Source organism: Balaenoptera physalus (genome assembly GCF_965194825.1).
Source record: "Balaenoptera physalus genome assembly, chromosome: 3".
NCBI lineage: Eukaryota > Metazoa > Chordata > Mammalia > Artiodactyla > Balaenopteridae > Balaenoptera > Balaenoptera physalus.
The window spans coordinates 141,907,529-141,929,475 of NC_138890.1; the positions used below are offsets into that span (position 1 = coordinate 141,907,529).

At 42.4% G+C, this 21,947-nt stretch overlaps 1 protein-coding gene across 4 annotated transcripts in view; it reads right to left on the bottom strand.

Annotated features, from left to right (window-relative positions):
- GHR (growth hormone receptor) overlaps positions 1-21,947 on the bottom strand; it is a gene marked incomplete at its 5' end in the record, with an annotated part of 277,380 nt that overhangs the window by 25,052 nt on the left and 230,381 nt on the right. For all 4 annotated transcript variants that reach the window (XM_082454515.1, XM_082454517.1, XM_082454516.1 and 1 more), the window contains 2 exons: positions 3,152-3,324; positions 9,909-10,038. In XM_082454515.1, the coding sequence (XP_082310641.1) occupies positions 3,152-3,324; positions 9,909-10,038 (303 nt within the window). The remainder of the gene's footprint in view (positions 1-3,151; positions 3,325-9,908; positions 10,039-21,947) is intronic.

The window sequence follows — 21,947 nt, forward strand, 5'->3', positions numbered from 1 at the left end:
ATAGAGGATATAGAACTGGGTCCTTTTTGAGAAGGCTCAGTACCACTGTTATGAGCATAATAATAACCTCTTCCTTACTTTTATGCTTATTTCTAGGTGCCTTAGTTGACACATTACGGTGTGAGAAACACTCTGAGATATTTAAAAAGCATCTGAAACTGAACGCATTCAAAGGCAAGTCTTCTGCCTGAAGCTTGCTCCTCTTCTACCTTCCCTGGTTCTGTTAATGGTGACTCCATTCCTCCAGTTGCTCAGGATAAAAATGGTCAACTCTTCCCGGACTCATCTTTTTTTTCACCATCCCACATTCTGTCAGCTGTACTTTCAAGATAGTCCTCAAATCCACCCACTTCTCATCACCTGCATGGCTCTAACCTGGTCCTGGCCATTATCATTTTTTTTTTTTTTTTTTGCTGCATTAGCCTCCCAACTAGTCTCTTCCTGTGGTCCTTGTCCCTCTTCAGTCTATTCTCAACACAGCCTCAATACTGTGGACATGGTGGTCATCTTAAGTTAGGTCATATCACTCATCATTTAAAGCCTTCCAAAGGCTTCCTATCTCACTCCAGATGAAAGCCAAAGTCACGCAATGGCTTAAAGGGTACCTTAGCTTTGACCCTCTGACCTCTGGGATCTGGTCTATGACCACGCTCCTCCTTGCTCTCCGTGTGTCCCCTCACTACCCCATGCTGTTCATTGAGAGAGCAAAGGCATGCTGCCGCTTCAGGATCTTTACCCTTCCTGTGCCCTCTTCCCTCAGGTAGACATGTGACTGTTCTCTCACTTCCTTCTTTACTCAAGTGTCGCTGTCTCAGTGAAGCCATGTCTGATAACGCTACCACTGCAACCTCTCCAGCGTGCTTTTCTCCCTCCCGATGTTATCTCTCTTCCCAGCATGGTCTCTTTCCACCCTCACTGGGAAAATGTCCCACTAGGGCAGATGTTTCCTGTCCCCAGCACCTAGAACACTGCCTGGCCCAAGGAAGAGACTCAAAGATTGGCTGAATAAACTGAATGAATGACAAATGCCTAAGTAATATATGACTTTAAATCCAAAGACGAGCCCTGTGAGGTCTAGTAGAATACATTCATAATACATGAGGGAGCTGAGGCTTGTGACTGTCATCTTCAGATCTAGGTTCACCTCGGTTCTTTGTTGTCTCTCACTCTCAGCTCCCTCCCTCCCTGCTTTCATGGTAAGTCTGCCCATCATCATCTTTTGCCTTGATTATCACAAAGTCTTCTAATCCCCATACCTCTAGTCTGTGCTATTCCAATCTACCCTCTACACTGCAGCAAGATGAATTTCCCTGAGACAATAGTACCATGCTGTATGGCTTTGAGGTTAAGAGCATGGGCTCTGGAGTTATGCTGCTTAGGTTCAAATCTCAGCTCTGCCTACCAGCTGTCTGACCTTGAGCTAGTCATTGATCCCCTGCTGTGGGGATCAGTTTCATCATCTGTAAAATGGGGATTATAATAGAACCCATCTCACACAGTTATGATACCTGATCTATGGTAAATGCTTTGTAAGTGTTAGCAATAAATATCCTGAGGTCATTTCCCTGCTTAAGCATCCTCAAGTGTACCCCCCTGGGCAGTAAGGTAAAGTCCAAATTCCTCTGTGGGGTATACAAGATCAATTGATGATTTCTCTGGCCAACGAGTCAGGCCTGCCAAACTGCTCCCGAGTCTGTGAACATTCTGCGCTGTTTGTCACTTTTGGAACTTAGTCGCTGTTGGAAGACACGGTCCATCTTGTATAACTAGCAACTCCTGCTGATGCTTTAAGAAGTAACTGAACTAGTCACCATCTCTGTGCAGCCCTTTCTCATCCCTCAGGCCCAGTCAATCATTCACACCTCTGGCCACAGCCTTGGCTTGCTGTGCATTCCACACACCTTGAGTCCGGCACCTATTGTGCTGTACCACAATTACTTGTTAACCTGCCTGATTTCCCTGCTTGACTGCGTCTTACTCGTTCTGTAGCCAACACACCCAGCACAGTGCCCGGCTCATGGCAGGCACTCAGTGAAAGTCAGCCAGGTAAACGAGTGGGGCTGGCTCTTGGCAGGGACAGGGTCAGAACATGGGTCTTGACACAGTAGTCTTTCTACTACCCATTTAGCCACTAGACAGCTACATCTATTGACGTTAGGGCATATGTACGAATAGTTCCTCTAAACCGTATAATTGGGTTCTCTTTTCTGCTTGGTACAGTTTTCTCAATCTTCTCCCTCAAAGTCAGGCTATCAGATTTACTTGTTTCTATCTGCAGCTTCTACCCACACTCTCTCTGTCTCTTCCAGTCTGCTGATGCCTGGGAAACCACACACAAGAACAACACATCTGAGAGAGCCTCCAAGGAATTCCTATAAGCAACAAATGAGCTTTGTGGATAGATTTGAGGCACCAGTGTCAGCTACTCATGGTCCTTCTTTGATTCTTTCTATTTAGCTGTTTATACTATTATATTATAGTATAATATACTATAGAATATTATAATATAAACATGAATATTCCAATTATGGTTGTTTGTTTTGTTTCATTTCCCCTGTGTCCACATGATGGGCAAGGGATAAGCTGCTTGGATCTTTCACTTTGTTCATTGAGCTGACTACCTCCAGTGCTTGTTTTGAGATCTTATAAACATGTCTTTAAACTGATTTTGGCTGTTCTGTCAGTGTAAAATTCCAGAATGATTATGCCTTGTGGTAAAGAAAATCTAGGCATTTATTATAGCAATGACAGAGATCAAGGCCAATGTATTTCAGTAGATCAGAATATAATAATCATACCAAATCATTAGGAGAGAAGGAATCTTAAGAGTGCATTGAGTTTGTCCCTTGCAGCGGCACACAAGAACACAATCCAGCTTTAGAGACCTTCTCAAGGAAAAGACTCCATAAGGCTCCTATTCTTTTCTTTACAACATTTACTGCCAGATTTTTTTCATGTTAGAGCCAACCCAAGCTCCCTCTGCCCTTTCTCTCTGGTTCACCAGCTGATCTCATGCACTGTAAAGGAGACCTCTATCCCTCTACAGAGTGCAATGACACAGTCTTCCTATTTGCATACACTTGGGCTTTGCAGCCTTCTCCACTTATTTAATCTAAAGCCATGTCAAATAAAACACAAACCTGTGATTTACCTATTTCCTCAACAGAGAAACACTTTTGATCCACAGTATCGCCATTGCTGGTTAGCTTGATACAGTAGGGGATCCAAATGGAGGTATAAGATGAATTAAAGTAACAGCTGTTTTCTCCAGCAGAGACATAATCAGGGCATTCTTTCCATTCTTGAGTCCATTCTTGAGTGCTCCTGAAATGGAGGGTAAAAAAGGATGAATTGTTCTCCCAAATCATGCCATAGCTTAAGCCAAAGCAAGGTGCTAGGCAGTCAGATTCAATAAATTGGGACACAAATATGTTATGAGCAAGTATCTTAGTGGCACCATTTCCAAGAAGTAGCACATCTGTGGACTGATGATCAGTGTCTGTAGACCGATAGAAGGCCATTTGGTACTTCTGCCTATACTAAAAGCATCCCTCCATTGACTGCGTATAATGTGCCAGCTCCTAAATTAAGTGATTTATTGGTAGGTACTTCATTATCCCCACTCTACAGATGAGGGTTCTCAGGCTTACCAAGGTTTAAAAATGTTCCTTTATTAAAATACTGCAGAGTCAACTCCCAGACTATAGAGATTCCCAGAGAATAGCTGAGTCTTTAAACCTGGGTATCCCCCCAACTTATGGTGGAAGAAACTGAGGCAGCACACTGATGGTGTTCTGCAGGCTGAGTGACATTGAGATTTGGGTGGCCCTAAAGTGGAAAATTGGCTACCGCCCTACTCTGAACCTCTGCATCCTGTGTCCATCTCCCCAAAGCTGCCCATTGTTCGGGGGGGATGGTTCCCCGTTGCCTTGAACTCCTTCCCATACTCCTGATTTTTTTCCTTAATTACATGAAGAGCCACGGGAACATTTCAAACATGCTGGACATCCAGGTAACCTTTAAGAAACATGGGAGTCCTAGGATTTTCCCCTCTACTCATAAAAGAGACAAAAGCCATGAACCCAGAAATTAAAAAAAATTCTCCAAACTGAGAAAGCATTTTTCTTCTCCATTTTGTAAATAGAAATGGACATTTAATTATAATATCAAAAAAAGGAAAACAAAAATGGGCTGAACTGAATCAATGTGTTTGCCTATCAGTTCCTTTTTTGGTTTCTCTACAAAGAACAAGTTCATCTTTTCCTATATCTTGGATCAGATAAGCACAAACAAAACAAGTCATGAAGGATAGATGGACACATGGAGAACACTGAAGAAATCAGAAAAGCTACATCTCCGTATTTAAATTCTACCATAGAGTTATTCAGCTCTATCCCACTCCACAGAAAGCATCATTTACCCAGATGACCTAGAACAACAGCAGGATGTGTGTCGAAGAAAAAAGAGATGCCAGGAAGTTCTCTGTGGGAGGACGTCAGTTTGGGGAAAGGATATTCCCTGATCAGCTGCTAAGGGGACTTGAACAAAAACGCAGAGCAATCAAAAGATCGCTCAGACTCAAGTCCATCCCAGCAGGAACTGAGCAAACATGTGAGACAATGTGACACAGCTCTTCTCCCACTTCCCATCTGCTCGCCTGACTGAATGAGTGAATTCAGCAAGCCATCTTTGGGTGTCTCCCATGCAAGCAGTATGTAAGCATTATAGCTGGCACGAGTACTGTGTGGCTATAATGATTAATAAGACTTGATCACTACCTTCAGCCTAGAAGACGACTCAGAAATTACCATCCGAGTACTTTCTTTTTTTGTCTCCTTTAGTCAGTATATTGATATTTCATAAGCATTGATTATATATAAAACACTGTGCCAGATATTATGCGGGATTCATGTGAATTACTCCTGCCTCAGGGGAATGACCGAGAAACTGTATTACAAAGCAGTGTGGCTAAGTGTTTACACATAGTACTCACTGGAGTTAGAAGAGGGAATGATTGCTCTGGCTGTTCATGGAAGGCTTCAAGGTGGAGGTGGTGTTCTTAGCAATCTTGAAGATGGGTAGAAGTTTAATAGATGGCAATAGGGAAAGCAAGAGCGGGAACAGAAGGCAATGGAATAATTGGGAAAAACTTTCTTAAATTAGAATTGCTACTTAGATGGGGTAATTGATAATTTACTTACGCTTCACTAGGCTCTCGGCCGAGAAGGGGGTTTATAAGTCAAGGAGACATAAAGCCAGGTAACCTGTGGCTGAGGGAGAAGGGGGTGGGAATGACCTTGTGTCGGCTGAGGCGCTTGGGGCTGGCAGGCCAGACCGTGGAGGTCTGTGGGCATCACCCCGGGGGGTGGGTGCTGGGCAGCAGTGGACAATAAGGACCCTGCAGGCTGTGGGAAGGCAGGAGGAAGAGCTGGGAGAAGACACATGTTTCCTTCTTTACAGCTGTTTCCCAAGCTGGCCTGTTTGGCACTAGGAGGAAACTTGTGTAATATCAGGGGGTCCTTGAGACAGCTGCTCATCAGCTGTTGGAAAGAACTTGGGATTAACATGGACAGTGAACTGTTGCTTAATTTCTGGTTGAGATTCTCAAAAGCTGCACACTCTTGGATGAGAGGCAGATTCATCTCCGATGGGAAAATTAAGTGGGTAGAGGGTAGAAGTAAGAACTGTGTGTATGTGTTTAGAATAGGAAAAAGATAAAAAAGAAATATCGATAGGTGGGTCATGGAGCTATAGTATGGTTTATTTTATCTTGGCTTTCAAACAAAATCAGAGTATAGTAAAGAGAATGGTTTAAGAGATTGCCCAGGAAATGAGGCTTCCATATAATAGTAAAGGACATATCAAATGTATTTAGCATAACTGACAGTATTAAAGTTAGTATTAAAACATTCTAAAGATGCAGGCCAGTGCTTAGCAGGTCTGGATTTGTAAGAGGGAGGTTAGCTCTGTGTATTTCACACAGTTTCTCAACTTTGGCTTGTCAGCACCCTGGTCCCCACGGGGACTGTATGAAAAACACTGTTTAGACTGTCCCCAACCCATTAGCTCCACGGAACAAACAACTTAAAGCACTTATCTTAAGCACAATGGATCAGGAAGAGCTAGTTCAAAACACAACTTCCAACCCCCTCCCTCATTAACTGAAGTTGAATCTTATTTTAAATACATATTTAACACTTCTTTTTAAACTATTAAATTTAGAGGAAAAAAAAACAAATGGACTCACAAAACAGATGCTCTGTTGCCTGCCTTCACTGGGTTGAATTTCTCTACAGATGACCAAAGCCCGTTTATGCAAGCTACTCCCTACACTTCAGCGCTTTAGGTTTGCTCCCAGACTGGCTTGTGACATAGAGGTGAGAACTATAGAAAGAGCCTATCAATAAAAATCAGAATAAAGAGCAGAAGAAATGCTTTCCGCTTAAAGGTAACCAATTGGAAGAGAAATAAAAAAAAAAATAGAACATCATTTATGTTCTAAGGGCAGCTGTTTTCACTATCTCCAGATCATGCGTTTTAGGCTTAAAATTTAACATTTTCCTTAAAAAAAGAAAAGAAAGTAAAACTGCTCTTTCTCCTTTCTAATTTCCCCCACCACCTTGCATGGAAAAGAAACTTTCTTTTCAAAAGCCAGGGTAATTTGGGGAGGGGGTTTGGTGGGCTTGGGGGAGAGATAATCTTCGGGACTGAGTCTTCACACGCCCACTTCTTTGAAAACGAGGCATCTGCAGGCAAAAGGCTGAGAGCGGAGCATGCTGACAGGCTCCCAGAGCCTCTTTTTGCCAGGCCTGTGATTTGCATTCTTGCTGAGTCCCCTCCAAGCTCAGAGGCTGAATCGGGCACGGTCTCCATCACAGGGTGGCACAGACCGTTCTGAATTGGCTGCCTCTTCCCCCAGCTCACCTGGCCAGGAGCAGAGCCAGCCAAGCCTGCAGCTGCCTCCGGGCCCGTCCTCTGGGCCTGACGTGTTTAGATTCCCTTGTGCTTTAGCTACCAAGGCCAGGCCGGGAGTGCATCAGCCCCCTCCTGCTCCTCCCCGCCTCCAGTGTTCCGGTTCTGGATGACATCATGTCACAGTTTCATCTGTGTATCAGGGATGGGGAGTCATGATGCTATAGTCCCAGGAGTTGCCTGGGAACTGAATTCTAAGAAACAATCACAAGAGTCAGAAAATGCATTTGTATTTTCCTCTTTGTGTAAGTGGGTAACATGAAGGCAACACGTCTGTACTCTAATTGGTGCAGTCCTGATAATGTATATTCCTGATACTCCTAATTCCCTTAATTCTCCCCTTTCCAGAGAAACCGGGCTGGGCACTCATGTTATTTTGGCTAAGATATTCAAAATAGTTAAATGCTTATAGAGAAAACACAAAACACTGATTTTGCCAGTTTGGTAGGCCCTAATTATGAGGTTGTACTTAGGGGGTTTGAGGATGTGACAATTTCTTCCCCTGGGATCCCAAACTCTACTAGGACAATAATTGATGACGTCTTTCTGAATAGATCCAAGACTTTTCCCCCCACCTCATCACACTTTCAGTGGCATCTCTATTGGCACAGAGCTGGGTTTGGACTAGGGACACTGAAAAGCCTGGGCTGTGCAGAGAAGGCCTGGAGGCAAAGGTATGTGGCCCTGATGGATGAGGGTAAGGGACAAATATATATTTGTGAAGGCTGCATCCTTTTGGATCTTTTTGCTCAGGTTCAAATTTGGTGAATATTAGGGTGGTGAAAATCTGTTTTCATAAAGTGGGCCCAACTGCCGCTTCTCTCTTCATTTTAGTTAATTGTGCCAGTATGAATAACTTATTTTGTTTTGATTGAGCTCTAAGTTGCTGAAGCAAAAGTATGAAAATTGAACCTATTAAATCTCTCTTCATTTAACAATCATTTCAAAAGATATTCAAAAGTGTTACCAGACATTTTAGCTTCCTGTCCAAATGTATGCATACAAATCAGCTTTGTCTACCGGCCCCTACCTCTCTGCAGTATCAGCCTTGCTGGGAAAAAAACGTGCATTTGGTGCCCAACCATCTCATCTTTGTGTGCCCTTTGGGGTACATCTGAGAGACCTCTCACACACCTGGAAGGTGACTAAGGCCAGTCCTGGTTGCTAATTCAAAGTGTTTATTTGCAAATTAAGCATCCAGCTCTGCATTAAAAATGGTCTTATAGCACACCAATAGTCCTAAGCAGTAAAGAATCAAAAATCACTTTTGTAGCCCAGCAATTAGAATTCTATATTATTTTAAATTATTATCACGCTACCAATAATAGGAATAGCAGCTACCATTTATTCAGTACTTACTATGCTGGTCACCAAGCACCGTGATAAGTGTTTTTCATGGATTAGTTAATAGAACCCTCACAAGAAGCCATGTGGCAAGGTCTATTATCTCCATTTTGCAAATGAGGTGGCTGAATTGTTGACAGACTGACTAATCTGCCCAGCATCACTCTGTGAGCGAGGGCCGGAGCCAGACTGAAATGCGAGATGGTTGGCCCTGAGCTCATGCGCTTAACTGCCTGCTGCCTCTACCTTTCCTTTCCCCGCTCCTCTGGGGGATTGACAGCACCATCCCTGGACTGATGACCACCACCAGGTCAGGGGGTCTCCACTAATCTTGCATCTTGGCTTAGGCTTTCCCTGGGGGTTGGGTGGAAAAGAGGAGATGATGGAGTGTTTGAGCGTAAAATTTTAAAAGCAAAAAGGTACAACATGAGAGTAAACAGAGATGGAAATCGTGCCAGGTGAGGGGTAAGAAATAAACGACTCGGGTGGTGATTATGTTGAAAGGTCTTTGTTTCACTCTTCTCCTGTTATTTTACAGGAGCATCAGTAAAAATGGAAGAGAGAAGTATCACAGTCCCTCACGGAATGTAACTAATTTAACAGGGACACAGTCTATTTTCTACATAGGAACCAGTCTTTTAAAACACACATCTTTAAAAAAATTAAAAAAAACCCTATGGCTTCCCACCACAGAGAAAGTAGGCTGTGCCGTGGCCTGCAAGGCTCGTCTCAGTTTGGCCCTGCTAACCCTCTGACTTCTCCCCCATCACTCTCCCTGTCTTCCTCCTTGTACCATCCAGCCTCCTGCTTTCTTCCAACCTGCCACATTGGCCTCAGGGCCTTTGCACTTGCAATTTCCTGTGTCTGGACAGTCTTTCCCCCAGATACTCACATGGCCTCTCTCACCTCATTTATGTCTCCGCTATAATGCACCACAGAGAGGCCTCCGGTGACCTCCTCATTTAAGATATCACCCGAGCTCCTGACATACACACACACTCATGCACACTCACTTTGTTCACTCTCCCATATGCTCACACACATTTACACATACAGACACTCATGCACAACCACACCCCCCCACACTTTCACACATATTTACACGTGCATACTCACCCACCTTCCCACATTCATGCAGTCACACTTGTACCCACTTTTACACACTCACACACATTCTTGCACTCACAAAGTGCTCACTCATACTTTCACACACTCATCCTCAGACTCTCAAGCACATGCATATGTTTACACAGTGCTAACACTCTTTCTGGCTTTACTTTTCTTAACCATGTTACCAGCTGACATTTAATTTTTTTAATTAAAAAATTTTTTTGTCTGTCTTCCCCCACTGGAAACAAATCTCCATGAGACCAGGGACTTTATCTTTTTGTAATCACTACTGTATCTCCAGGGCCTAAAACAGTACCCAACACAGAGTAAGGGCTTAATTAATATTTTTGAATAAATGAATGGGTGAATGCATTTAGGTCATCAAAATAGATTATTTCCATTCCTACCACTGCATGTGACTCAATACGTTTTAATGAGAAAATCCGTGGAAGAGAAAAGTCAGAAAGGCATGAAACCTGCACCTTCTGATATAGAACAGCTGTATGGATCCTGGGCTCTGTAAACCGTGATGAAGCCCATCTGTCCAGTGGCATGAAAAAGTCTCTAGTTCAGGTGAACGGCACTTGGTGAATTTAGGCTTCCCGGAAGAATCTGCAGAAGAAAAAGAAAAGGCAAGGCATGATATCGGGAGGGTAACAGATGGTCCTAATGAAACACATACTTAAAGCGGTCAAGAACAACCACTTCTTCTAGAAATGCTGTTTTCCTGGGTCACAGCTGCAGAACTGCTGGTTGCCAGTTATTTCTCTGTCAGCCCCGATTCCAGGGACAAACCATTTTGTCTTTATTGCCGACATTATTTCTTGGGGCCTGTTTAAGAAACCAGAGCTAGAGAGGAGGATTTGGGCACAGGTAGTTTATTTGGAGGGTGACCCCAGGAAAGGGAAAGAGGGACGTGGGGAGGGGAAAACAGCGAACAAAGTGGATGCTCTTTGGCTCGTGCCCATAGTGGCTGACGGGGGCCCAACCCCACAGAGGTCCCTCTGAGAAGCTGTGAAGAGGGTGCCTTCCCTGTGTCCTCGACAACGATGGGAGCCCAGGGCGTTTATCCACCAACTTCCATCGGTTGAGGGCTGCCCTGGAGGTGTTAATGCCATTGAACTTCTAGGCTGCACCTGCACATGGGCTGAGGGTCCTCACCTGACTTCTGAGAAACCTGGGCAGGCACCTGAAGTGTGCCCAGCAATGTGCATGGTGGCAGCTGCCCACCATGGATGGCTGCGTTGGCACCAGGTGGGCCCCAGAGAACCACAGAGGCTTTTCTCTTTTTACAGATGTCTGATAAAAAGTCGCTAATGTTTGCATTCTTTTAAAAGATTCAGCCAGTAAACTCATTAAATAGGTATCATTAAATAGATACCTACTTTCAACAACTTGTGCATATATATACGTGTCAATTCTAATTTGGGAAGTGGAGAAAGACTCCTGTGTGTTAGGATATTAGCCAAACTCCTCTGCGTCTATGAAAACTGCAGCTATGAATGTGCAGCAGGTCTGAGGTAAAACCAATTTTTGTATATCAATTTTCATTGTTCTTCTGACTTCCATGGCCATTTTGGAGACTGTGGTCAATGTTTACGAACCCACTCAGAGCACTGAAGCACTGGAGCCTGTGTGATCTATTACAAGTGAAAAAGGTGTGTGTTTCTTTAGGCAAGCATCTATTATACAGTAGAGTTCCTGGAAAAGTTCCTTTTTCTATTAGCTGAAGCACTGGAAGTATTATCTTTTGGATCCTTCCAGAAAATCAGTGCTAAATAAACCACATTTAAACAACAACTAACACGTTTTAACGCCTGCAGGGTTGAGGGGAGGATTGCACATTCGGACTGTTTTTTTTGCACAGAATGTGAGAAGAGGAAATACACCAGATTTCAAATTAAGAGATTTGTGATGTAATCCCAGCTCTGATACTATTTAGCCTTGAACTTCTCAAGTCATTTGGACCTCAGTTTTCTCAATAGAGAGGCTGGAATAGATGGGATTCAAGGTACTTTACAACTTCACTTTTACAATTAAGTGACATATACAACCACTAATAACAATCTACAGAATCAAAGCATAATCTTGGCATTGGAGCCCAAACCACCAGAGAACACCAAATGCAAACACCATCCAGGTTCCTATATTCCCTGTGCAATAAGCCTGCCACATAATGGCAAGAATAATAAACCTAATCTGAAAACTTGAAACATGAAGGGAAAAAAATACTTTGCTAGCTGGGGGAAAAAAACTTAAAAAGAATTAATTTGAAACACATTTCGCTTGCTTAAACTTACTATTCTTGTTTATTCTGTTTCCTTTTAACTCCAGATATATAGAAAGCCCCATATTATCCTGCATTCTAAATAAGAAATAGGAAATTCATGGTTGTGGTGCTAATGTGATGAAATACGCGCCCACAGAGGAATCCCGATGTAGGCGTAGTGCAGCAAAGCTACTTTTTTGTCTTTTTTAATGTCTGTCTTTCATTGCCTGCCTTCCTTTCCCTATCTCCTCCTTTCTTTCTCCTTCCTTGCACCCTCCTTCTCTCCTTCCTTCCTTCTTTCTTTTATGGCTGGGTATGTGCTGCTAGGTGCTGTAGCAGACAGCCTCTCAGATGGCCCCAAGGATCCCTGCCTCCTGTTATCCACAACCTTGAATATTTCCTCCCCTTGAGTAACTTGCCTCGAACCTATGGAATATGATAGCATTGAGGGGATGTCACATCTGTGATTAGGTTACAAAAGATTGTGACTTCTGTCTTGCTAGCTGACTTAGTCTCTTGCTGGTTTTGCTGAAGCAAGCCGCCATGTTAGTGAGAACCACAGGGCAAAGAATGGAGGGTGGCCTCTGGTCCACAACCAGCAGGACGTTGATGCCCTCAGTCTAACAACCCTCCAAGAACTGAGTCCTTGGAAACAACCGTGTAAGTGAGCATGGAAGCGGATCCTTCCCCAGTTCAGACTTTGGATGAGACCATGGCCCTCGCTGGCACTTTGAGTGCAGCCTTGTGAGAGAGTCTGAGGCAGAAGACCCAGCTGATGGGTTAATTTGGAGGATGGATAGGGAAAAATATTGACCATAGTAAATACCTGAATGCTGCTGATATATTGATATAATAAACAAATTCAATATATATCAGAATTTCAGAGCAGTGTTTAAGAATGACATAAACCACTTTTCTTAGCAAATGGAATATGTCACAGTGAGTGTGGGAAAGTGGGTAACTTCTCTTTTGGAGGCAAGAAGAACTGTAATACAGCTGGCTGCTTCCCTCTTTCTCAGACACCTCCTGCTTCAGCTATTACTACTGTGGCTGAAGACATTCAACCTTCCTGAAGTCCAGCTCCTTAGAGTCATGCTAAGGTTTTCCAAGTCTGAGAGGTACTGGCCTAACCTTAAAATGAGCACCTATTACATCTGAAAATCCCAGTAGAAACTTGTTTTGTGTTTCACTATGAAGGCAATAAATGGTTACCGTACGCTCTGAGGTCCTCTCTGATGAGCCACACACAGTCATTTCTAAACTAGAAATACTTCCTACTCTCTTGTGATGTTTTTTCAGCCTAAACCTACAGACAGAGTAGTACACTCTTAAAAACATCTCTTAAAAGAATGTTTCAATGGACAAGAGAAACCACCTTTGGCCCTAAAGTAATTCTAAGAGAAATGAGTATTCCATTCAAGTGGTCCCACATCCTGAAGAAATGTTAGTGTGTTAACACTGATCAGCATTCAAAAATCTTGACAATAACCTTGGGAATTCACTTTTATTCTCTCTTTGGAGCTTTCATTTTGAAAATAAGGATTGTAGTGACATATTTACTTTGTTATCATTACTATGTTTCATACATCATGCTACATATTATTACATCAGGTTGAATATTTATGTAATCTCCTTTAATACTGCTAACAGTTCTAGAAGGTGGGTACTATTTCCACTTAGACATGGGTGAAACTGGGGTTCAGAGAAGTTAAGTGAGTTGCCTGTGTTTATATTGCTGTTGTTTGAAGAGGTGGGATTAAAACACAAATCCTTGTGATTTCGTCTAAACTCTTAGCACTAGTAAAAAATAGTAGCTTTTTTGTTAGACAATTCTCTACTGCTTCTCAAGAAATTCCCAGAAATGAAAGACGACAGGCTCAGATGTGCTCTGAACTAAACTCTCAGAAATCTGTAACCTGGCAAGCCCTAAGAGCAGCATTTCCTAACTGTGACTGCACATTGTAATCAACTGAGGAGTTTTAAGAAAATACTGATGCCTTGGTCTACTCCCAGAGGCTTGACCCAATCTGTCAGGGGTGCAGCCTGGGTATCGAGATATTTTAAACAATAGGTAGCCCAGGTTGAGAGCCACTGATGTAGAGAAATAAAGTTATACGTAAGCACTGAAAAGTTAGCTTTCCACATTATTAGGTTCTCTGATCAGTTCTAGCAGAGCTGCAGATCAAGAGTGACCTCCTTTGAGCCAAAGATGTAACCTCCTTTGAGCCAAATTCTGGAGGGTGTGGGAAGGATATGAATTAATTATGACCTTAAAAGAGCACAATAATTGTTCACGAGGAACGCCTGGAGAACTAAGAGATATTATAAATATATGTGTGAAATGATACATCTAAATGCTAAACCTGCCCAAATTTCTGATGGGCTATAAACTGGTAATAAGAACTAACTAAGAATAAGTTAAACTGATATTCCTACTGAAATTATTATTTAGAAATCTTGAAGAGAGTTTTACTAAATTCAAGTTTTGAAAAGTCAATGGAATGATGTTATGTTCAAACCTACGATGACAGAGGGACGGCATCAGAGGGGCTGGGAGGCGCCGCTGGTTGCGGCACATCACCTTTGACAGTGACCGTGCCTGATTTTGTCAGCCAGATTGGCTGGGCCTTCTTTCCTGCCCAGTGGCTCTCCCCTTGGAGGAACATGATCTTCCTGGGCCGTACACAGACGTTGAACAGCTGTTACATACTGAGATAGTAGTCATCTGCCTTCTTACCCTCCGTTCTCTCACCAGTCATGCTTTTCTATCCTCAACTCATGACAAAGCAGAAACAAAAGCCAAAGGAAATCACATACAAGTTCCCAATGTGTGCTTGTGGGTTTGGGGTTAGAAGAGAAGGAAGAAGAGGAGCAATTGAAGTGGGAGGGGAAGGCTGGAAGGAAAGGAGTCTTTGTGGGAAAAGGACAACCTTCTTCAGAGAGCTCCAGGTTGTGCAGGGGGAGGCACTCAGTAGCTATTTGCCCTTAAATGTACAACCTCCACTGCAGCCCGTCGTGTGGATCAACCGCTGTCAACAGTCCTGGCCAGCTGTTATCACCCCGAACAGAGAGGCTGGGGACTTAACACTTTGTGAAGAGACAACGTTGCCCTCTGACCAAAGTCTAACTGAACACAACCAGTTGAGAATTTCCTTTAGAGTTGGTCAGCATAGACAAACAGTAAGGAAAGGAAAGAAAACAAAACAATCGTCCTTAATATGATTAAGAATTAAAACTTGCCAAGACATACTAAAGAAAACAATTTTATAGAATAGATAAATGAACTTCATAAATAAATAAATGGAATGGGCCAAGTGGTTGAACTGTATTTCTAAAATGCTACCTTTTATATTTTTGTAAAGCCTAAATATTTCCTGGGGCTTCCTAGGGACCAGGTTCTGGACTGAGGGGCACTGCGTTTTGCACAGTGCTTGTAAACACTTAGGTGGAGGGGAAAGAACCCCTTGCCCATCTTCCTTATGAAGAGTCCTCCCTTATGAAGCTCTGCTTTGAGGCCACGCATCCTTCTCCTAAGTACACTTGTCATTTCCAAAGCACTTTTCTATTTGAAGAGCTTCAGGAATTCAGTGATTCCTTTACCTGAGAGCATCTTACACCCCCTTTCACCAAAGGTCTTGTCCTTGATGGACGCTGGCCTGTCAAAATATGGTAAAAGAAATCTGTAAACTTCCTAGTTGATCACTCTTGTCAAAAGTAACTGCCTTATAGATAATATAGTGTCAAAGAACACATCTTTTAAAAGTCTGGTAGGCTATATTTTTTTAAGCTATGGAATTGCCAAGTGGTTATGAAACTGCAACTACTTAGTTCATAAAATTATTGGCAAAAAAAGCTTTAATGCTGGAAATTGGCAAAGAATTTAATAAGTATTTTGTATTGGACAATACTGAATATAAGGAATTCACCCTCACAGTTGATTTCCTTTATGGTTCTCTGTGGAATTGAAGAAGGCACAGCTGTAAAATCTTCTGCTTAGGCACTTAATGGCTTAGAGTTGGGAACAAGAATTCACAAGATCTCCCCTGAACTATTCATTTCTTTCTTTTTTATTATTTTAAATTAAACTCTAGTATGCTTTAAACATGGATTCTTGGTGCATGTAAAACATTGTAAGGTTGACTAAAATAAAGGCTTAGTAAACATGTCCAGTTACTTTAAGATGAATGTCAAATCAAGTGAACTTTGCAGTGTCTTGGAAAAGTATTTGCAGCACATGTGGTCTGGCAGGGAACTTAACTGGATGCAGCCTCTATGGATAGCTCATCTGCAATGGCAACGTCAGGAAATGTTGTGCATAGAGCTGTGTATGCAGTGCTATTAGCATTTAAGCATTTATCTTTTCACCAAAACTTGTTTTGTTGTTTTAGTTAAGTTTTCACGGAACATTTTCATTATAAAATGTATTTACTTCTCTTCTTAAATAGCTGCAGCCGAACATAATTAATCCTAGTTTTGAACATTCACGGGCATTAATCACTCATCTTTCCTTTCTTCTCCACAGCATTTATCTGGTGCATTTAGCTTACTTAGTGCTTTCACATTATTTCACTGAATTCTCTTGGACAGAATGATCATATACTTTCCTATCTGATCTAAAATTTTTCTCTCTTCTCCCATCAATTCTCTTAAAACTGTTGTGACTTACTAATAGGGCTTCTTGGGTGGAAGGGTGTGGGCACTATTTTCCTTTGTGTTCTTTTCTCTGGCTAGAGGGGGGATGTACCAAGGCAGTGCCAGCAGCCCCGAGTTCCAACAGGGTAGCCTGCTGGAAGACGGAAACAGGAGCATTACCTCAAAGACACGTACTCACTGCCCTGCAGGATAACTGACTCAGGAAACAGAACTGCCGTAGTTTCATTATTCAGGAAAAAAGTATTCTGTATATCATGGTTTTGAGATGTCAAAGAAACAATTAGCATTAAATTTAGTAAGATTTATTTTCTGTTTGGTTAAGGTAAGGGACATCCTAGATAATAATCAAATAATTAAAATATAAAGCAAGAAGATGTGGAATAATTGGAGCCTCCAGTAGGAATTTAAACTGATACAGCCACTGTAGAAAAACAGTTTAATCATTCCTCAAAAGTTAAACACAGAGTTACCACATGACCCAGCAATTCTGGTCCTAGGTAGGTATCCAAGAGAACTGAAACCATAGGCTCACATAAAAACTTGTACAAGTATATTCAGAGCTTCGTTATTCATAATAATAAAAAAGTAGAAACAACCCAAGTGTTCATCACCTGATGAGAGGATAATATACAAAATGTAGTATAATCATGTAATAGAATATTTGTCAGCCATAAAAAGAAATAAAATATTGATATATGCTACAACCTTGAAAATATTTTATTAAGTGAAAAAAGCCAGACACAAAAGGCCACATATTATATTATTCCATTTGAATAGAACTTCCAGAATTGACAAATCCATTAAGATAGAAAGTAGATTAGTAGTTGCTAGGGAATGAGGGGGAGGGAAATTGGGAGTCACTAGTAATGGGTATAGGGTTTTATGTAAAAGTGACGGAAATGTTCTTGAATTAGGTAGTGGTGATGGTTGCACAACATTGTGAATACACTAAAAGCTACTTTAAAATGGTTAAAATGGCAAATTTTATATTATGTGAATTTTATCTCAGTAAGAACATGATCTAAAATGTATAAAGCAAGACATTATACTTAACACTAAAATTTATACATATAATTTAATTTTTATTTCTTCTTATCCTCTATTGGACAGTCACTTTTTCAATTTAAGAATCTCTCTCATTAATTTAGGCACACCACTGTCATAAAATAGGGAATTGTAACTCACTGCCCAAAAGACACTACTGGCTCCCTCGATCATATGAAAATGTCCTAAATTAAACTTAACCGAAGCACTTGTGAATGATGTTGTCAGGTTCTTTTCAATGAGATGATCCAAATTCCTGAAAATCAGTAGCTGGCAGAGGAGCTATAGACAAAATTAACACATCATATGCTGGAATCTCCTGGGGAATTAGAAAAAAATACCAATGCCTGAGTTCTAGCCTTTGAGATTCTACTTTCATTGGTAATTTATGGAATCACCAATTTAGTTACCTGGGCATGGGATTTTTCAAAGTTCCCCAGCGGTTTTGAAGTATAGCAGAATTCAAGAACCACTGACTTATATCATCTTTTCCCCTCTGAGCCCAGAAGGCATCCTGCTTGTTCCCACCACTGGAGCCTCTTGTTTGGGTCTCCCATGCAAGTTCTTCGCCAGGAACGGGAGGAAAAAGTACATGTGGGGATATTCTCATCCAAGCCTAAAAGTATAGCCATGCTTTGCCAAAGTCAAATCTCTGTTATGAAAAACATGAACCTCCTAAAGTCTCAGGGGAGCCTTCTATCGCCAGAAGAAACCAACTGATGAATGAGCCTTTATTTTCCTTGTCTTGTAATTTTGTCGAGGCCATTTATTTCTCACTGATGATGATATAGTCTTCTATGTAATTTCATTTCTAAGATTTGGAGTTTCAAATGCCATAAAACAGGGTCTTTTGTAATGAGCACACCAAAGCTTCTTAGTTTTAGATTCACAGGCACGTTCAGCATGCATTCATTCATTTGTTCATTTATTCAACAAACAATCATATTTGTTTATTTATTTATTTATTTTTGGCTGCCTTGGGTCTTCGTTGCTGCACGCGGGCTTTCTTTTTAGTTGCAGCAAGCGGGGGGATAACTCTTCGTTGCGGTGCGCAGTCCTCTCATTAAGGTGGCTTCTCTTGTTGCGGAGCATGGGTTCTAGGTGCGTGGGCTTCAGTAGTTGTGGCACACCAGCTCGGTAGTTGTGACATGCCAGCTCGGGAGTTGTGGCTCGCGGGCTCTTGAGCACAAGCTCAGTAGTTGTGGCACACCAGCTTAGTTGCTCCGTGGCATGTGGGATCTTCCCGGACCAGGGCTTGAACCTGTGTCCCCTGCATTGGCAGGCGGATTCTTAACCACTGTGCCACCAGGGAAGCCCAACAAACAATCATTGAGCACCTGTTTGTGTGCCAGGCTTCAGCTTAACATCATCACTTGCTGAAACAGTATATTCGGTCCAAGGATGATGGCACAGCAGACAGACTATTTTATATAAAGAGGCTGGGCCAGCTCCCTGACAGAGAATCAGCCTGGTCATTCTTTCCTAATAACTTTTGCTCTGTGTACATTTTCTTGCTTGGTGAAATTACTCCCACCACATGTTTGAATTCTTAAATGTATATTCAGATTTTTAAAATGTTTCATGTATATATTTCTATTTCCATTAAAGAATGACCAATGTGACATATGCAAAGATAAGTATGGTATACATAGCCATGGCTTCCAAAATGCAATGAGAGAACATTTTTCTATAAGTACTTATACATGTTTCTCAGGAACACAGCTTGTCATTCTTGTGTGTGTGTGTGTGTGTGTGTTAATTTTTAAAGGTATTTACTGCTGCAGTAAGGCAGCTGTGTCATACTTCATTCTTCTAAACCAAGGATTCTTAACCAGGGATGAGTTTCCTTCCCAGCAGCTGTTTGCTGGAGACATATTTGATTGTCATGGCTGGGAGAGGGATGACACAGGCATTTAGCAGGTAGAGGCCAGAGATGCTGTGAAACATCCTACAATGCACAGGACAGTCCCCACGGCAAAGAATTATCTGGTCTAAGATGTGAATAATGTCCTCTTCCAAAGAAATAATTAAAACCATTAAATTACAAAGTAGTTCTCCAAAATTCAAACATGTAGCCAGAATGAAAAAAGCTAACACAAAAATTGAAATCGGGCTTCCCTGGTGGCGCAGTGGTTGAGAATCTGCCTGCCAATGCAGGGGACACGGGTTCGAGCCCTGGTCTGGGAAGATCCCACATGTCGCGGAGCGACTGGGCCCGTGAGCCACAACTACTGAGCCTGTGCGTCTGGAGCCTGTGCTCCGCAACAAGAGAGGCCGCGACAGTGAGAGGCCTGCACACCGCAATGAAGAGTGGCCCCCGCTCGCCGCAACTAGAGAAAGCCCTCGCACAGAAACGAAGACCCAAGACAGCTAAAAATAAATAAATGAATTTATAAAAAAAAAAAATTGAAATCTCTAATCTCCTCTACCACCTTGCCCATCTGAACTTTTTTTTTCTGCTCAACAAAGAAAAACATCTTGCATTTTTAAGTCCTTTGGGATTTTTAAGAGACTTTCACATAGATATTCCATTAATCAAGAAGCATTTATGCAGCACCTATTATGTGTAAGGCACTCTTTCAGGTGTTGTGGGATTTATAAAAATAACATGACACATGCATTCTGCCTTTGAAGAACTGTAAGTAGTACAGGAAATGATACACGTGCATATGAGAAGTAGCTAACAATAAAAGCGAGCGCAAATAAAGATAATACTTGCTTTAGGAAATCAAAGAAAGTTGTGATTACTAAGAGCTGAGGGTGGAGAGAGAGGAAGGCTTCAAAGAGGAGTGAGGAGAGAGTGATTAACTTATCCTAGTTTGCTGAGATGGAAAAAGGCTTATGATAGTCACCAACCAAATGCCACTAGGGACACATCCGTACACAAAGTTAGGTTTATTTACCCTCCTACGTGCTGAATCAGAATCTACATTCTAACAAGTTCCCAGGTTATTCGTAGGCACATTAAATATTGAGAAGCATTGACTTAAGGCACCTGACTGCCAGCTAAGGGCTCTTTCAAACTGGACCAGTGGTTCTCAGCTCTGGCTGCACATTAGAATCACCTGGGGATCTTTTTTTTTTTTTTTAATTTATTTATTTTTGGGCGTGTTGGGTCTTCGTTTCTGTGCGAGCGCTTTCTCCAGTTGCGGCAAGCGGGGGCCACTCTTCATCGCGGTGCGCGGGCCTCTCACTGTCGCGGCCTCTCTTGTTGCGGAGCACAGGCTCCAGACGCGCAGGCTCAGTAATTGTGGCTCACGGGCCCAGTTGCTCCGCGGCATGTGGGATCCTCCCAGACCAGGGCTCGAACCCGTGTCCCCTGCATTGGCAGGCAGATTCTCAACCACTGCGCCACCAGGGAAGCCCCACCTAGGAATCTTTAACAAACTACATTCCAGAGATCTAATTTAATTAGATTAGGTGATGCCTATACAGTGTTATGTCAATTATATCTTTAAAAAAAATAATCACTACTCTCAATGTATGGAGTGAAAAAAAAAAAAAGACTGGGATGAGGCCTGGGCATTGGTATTTTTTTAAATGCCCCAGGTGCATGGCAACCAGGGTTGATAACTACTGAATCAGAACAATGAGCTTCTATGCTAGATTAGTATAATAAATCCCTCAGGCAAATGTATTGAAAGGCCCCTCAAATGCCGAGTCCTATGAAAAACAAACCAAATAAGGGTTAGCAAGGCAAAGCAGCATGCATTGAATCTCCGAGGGGAACTAGATGAACCCCCAAATAATGAGGATGTTGAGTGGGTCTATGTTGGCTCTCAGCAGTGGCAGTGCGGTAGACAGCACAAGCCCCTCTGGGGGTGGTCTTCCTGGGGTCTCCCAAGAAGGTCCAGCCGTAAATTCCACTGTGTAGAGCAGAAACATATGCTTGCAGCTGTGTTTCAGGGGTTCTAAAGTTGCAGTTTTAAGCATATATGGCATTGAGAGTGCAGCTGCCTTAATTGTGGGAGTCATGGAAGTTAGTGTTAGATTCTGTGCCATAGATCCTGGGAGCAGAGCCAGCTCCAGGCTCCAGGATGGCCTGTGTCAGTCCACACAGTAGAACAGCCATGGCTGCCTTTGTGGGAAACTACAACTTCTCAGCAGAACACATCATATGAAGCCCTGGCATTGCTCCTGTAGCGAATTTCCTAAGCTCTCATAGTTCTTCATTTATTCACTCTTTCTGGACTCTTTGTTGGAGAGATCTGTGGTTTTTTAGAGAGATGCTTTTCAAACTTTAATACGTATAGACATCACCTGGCAATCTTGTTAAAATGTAGATTCAGTTGGCAGGGCCTGAGATTTTGCACTTTTGACAAGTTCCCACATGCTACTAATGCTGCTTCTGGTGACCACATTCTGAGGGGCAAGAATTTAGATGTGTTGTCCAATACGGTAGCCACTAGCGTCACATGGATATTGAGCACTTGAAGTGGGGTACTGCAACCAAGAAATCTAGTTTTAAATTTTATTCAATTTTGGGGCTTCCCTGGTGGCGCAGTGGTTGGGAGTCTGCCTGCCAATGCAGGGGACACGGGTTCGAGCCCTGGTC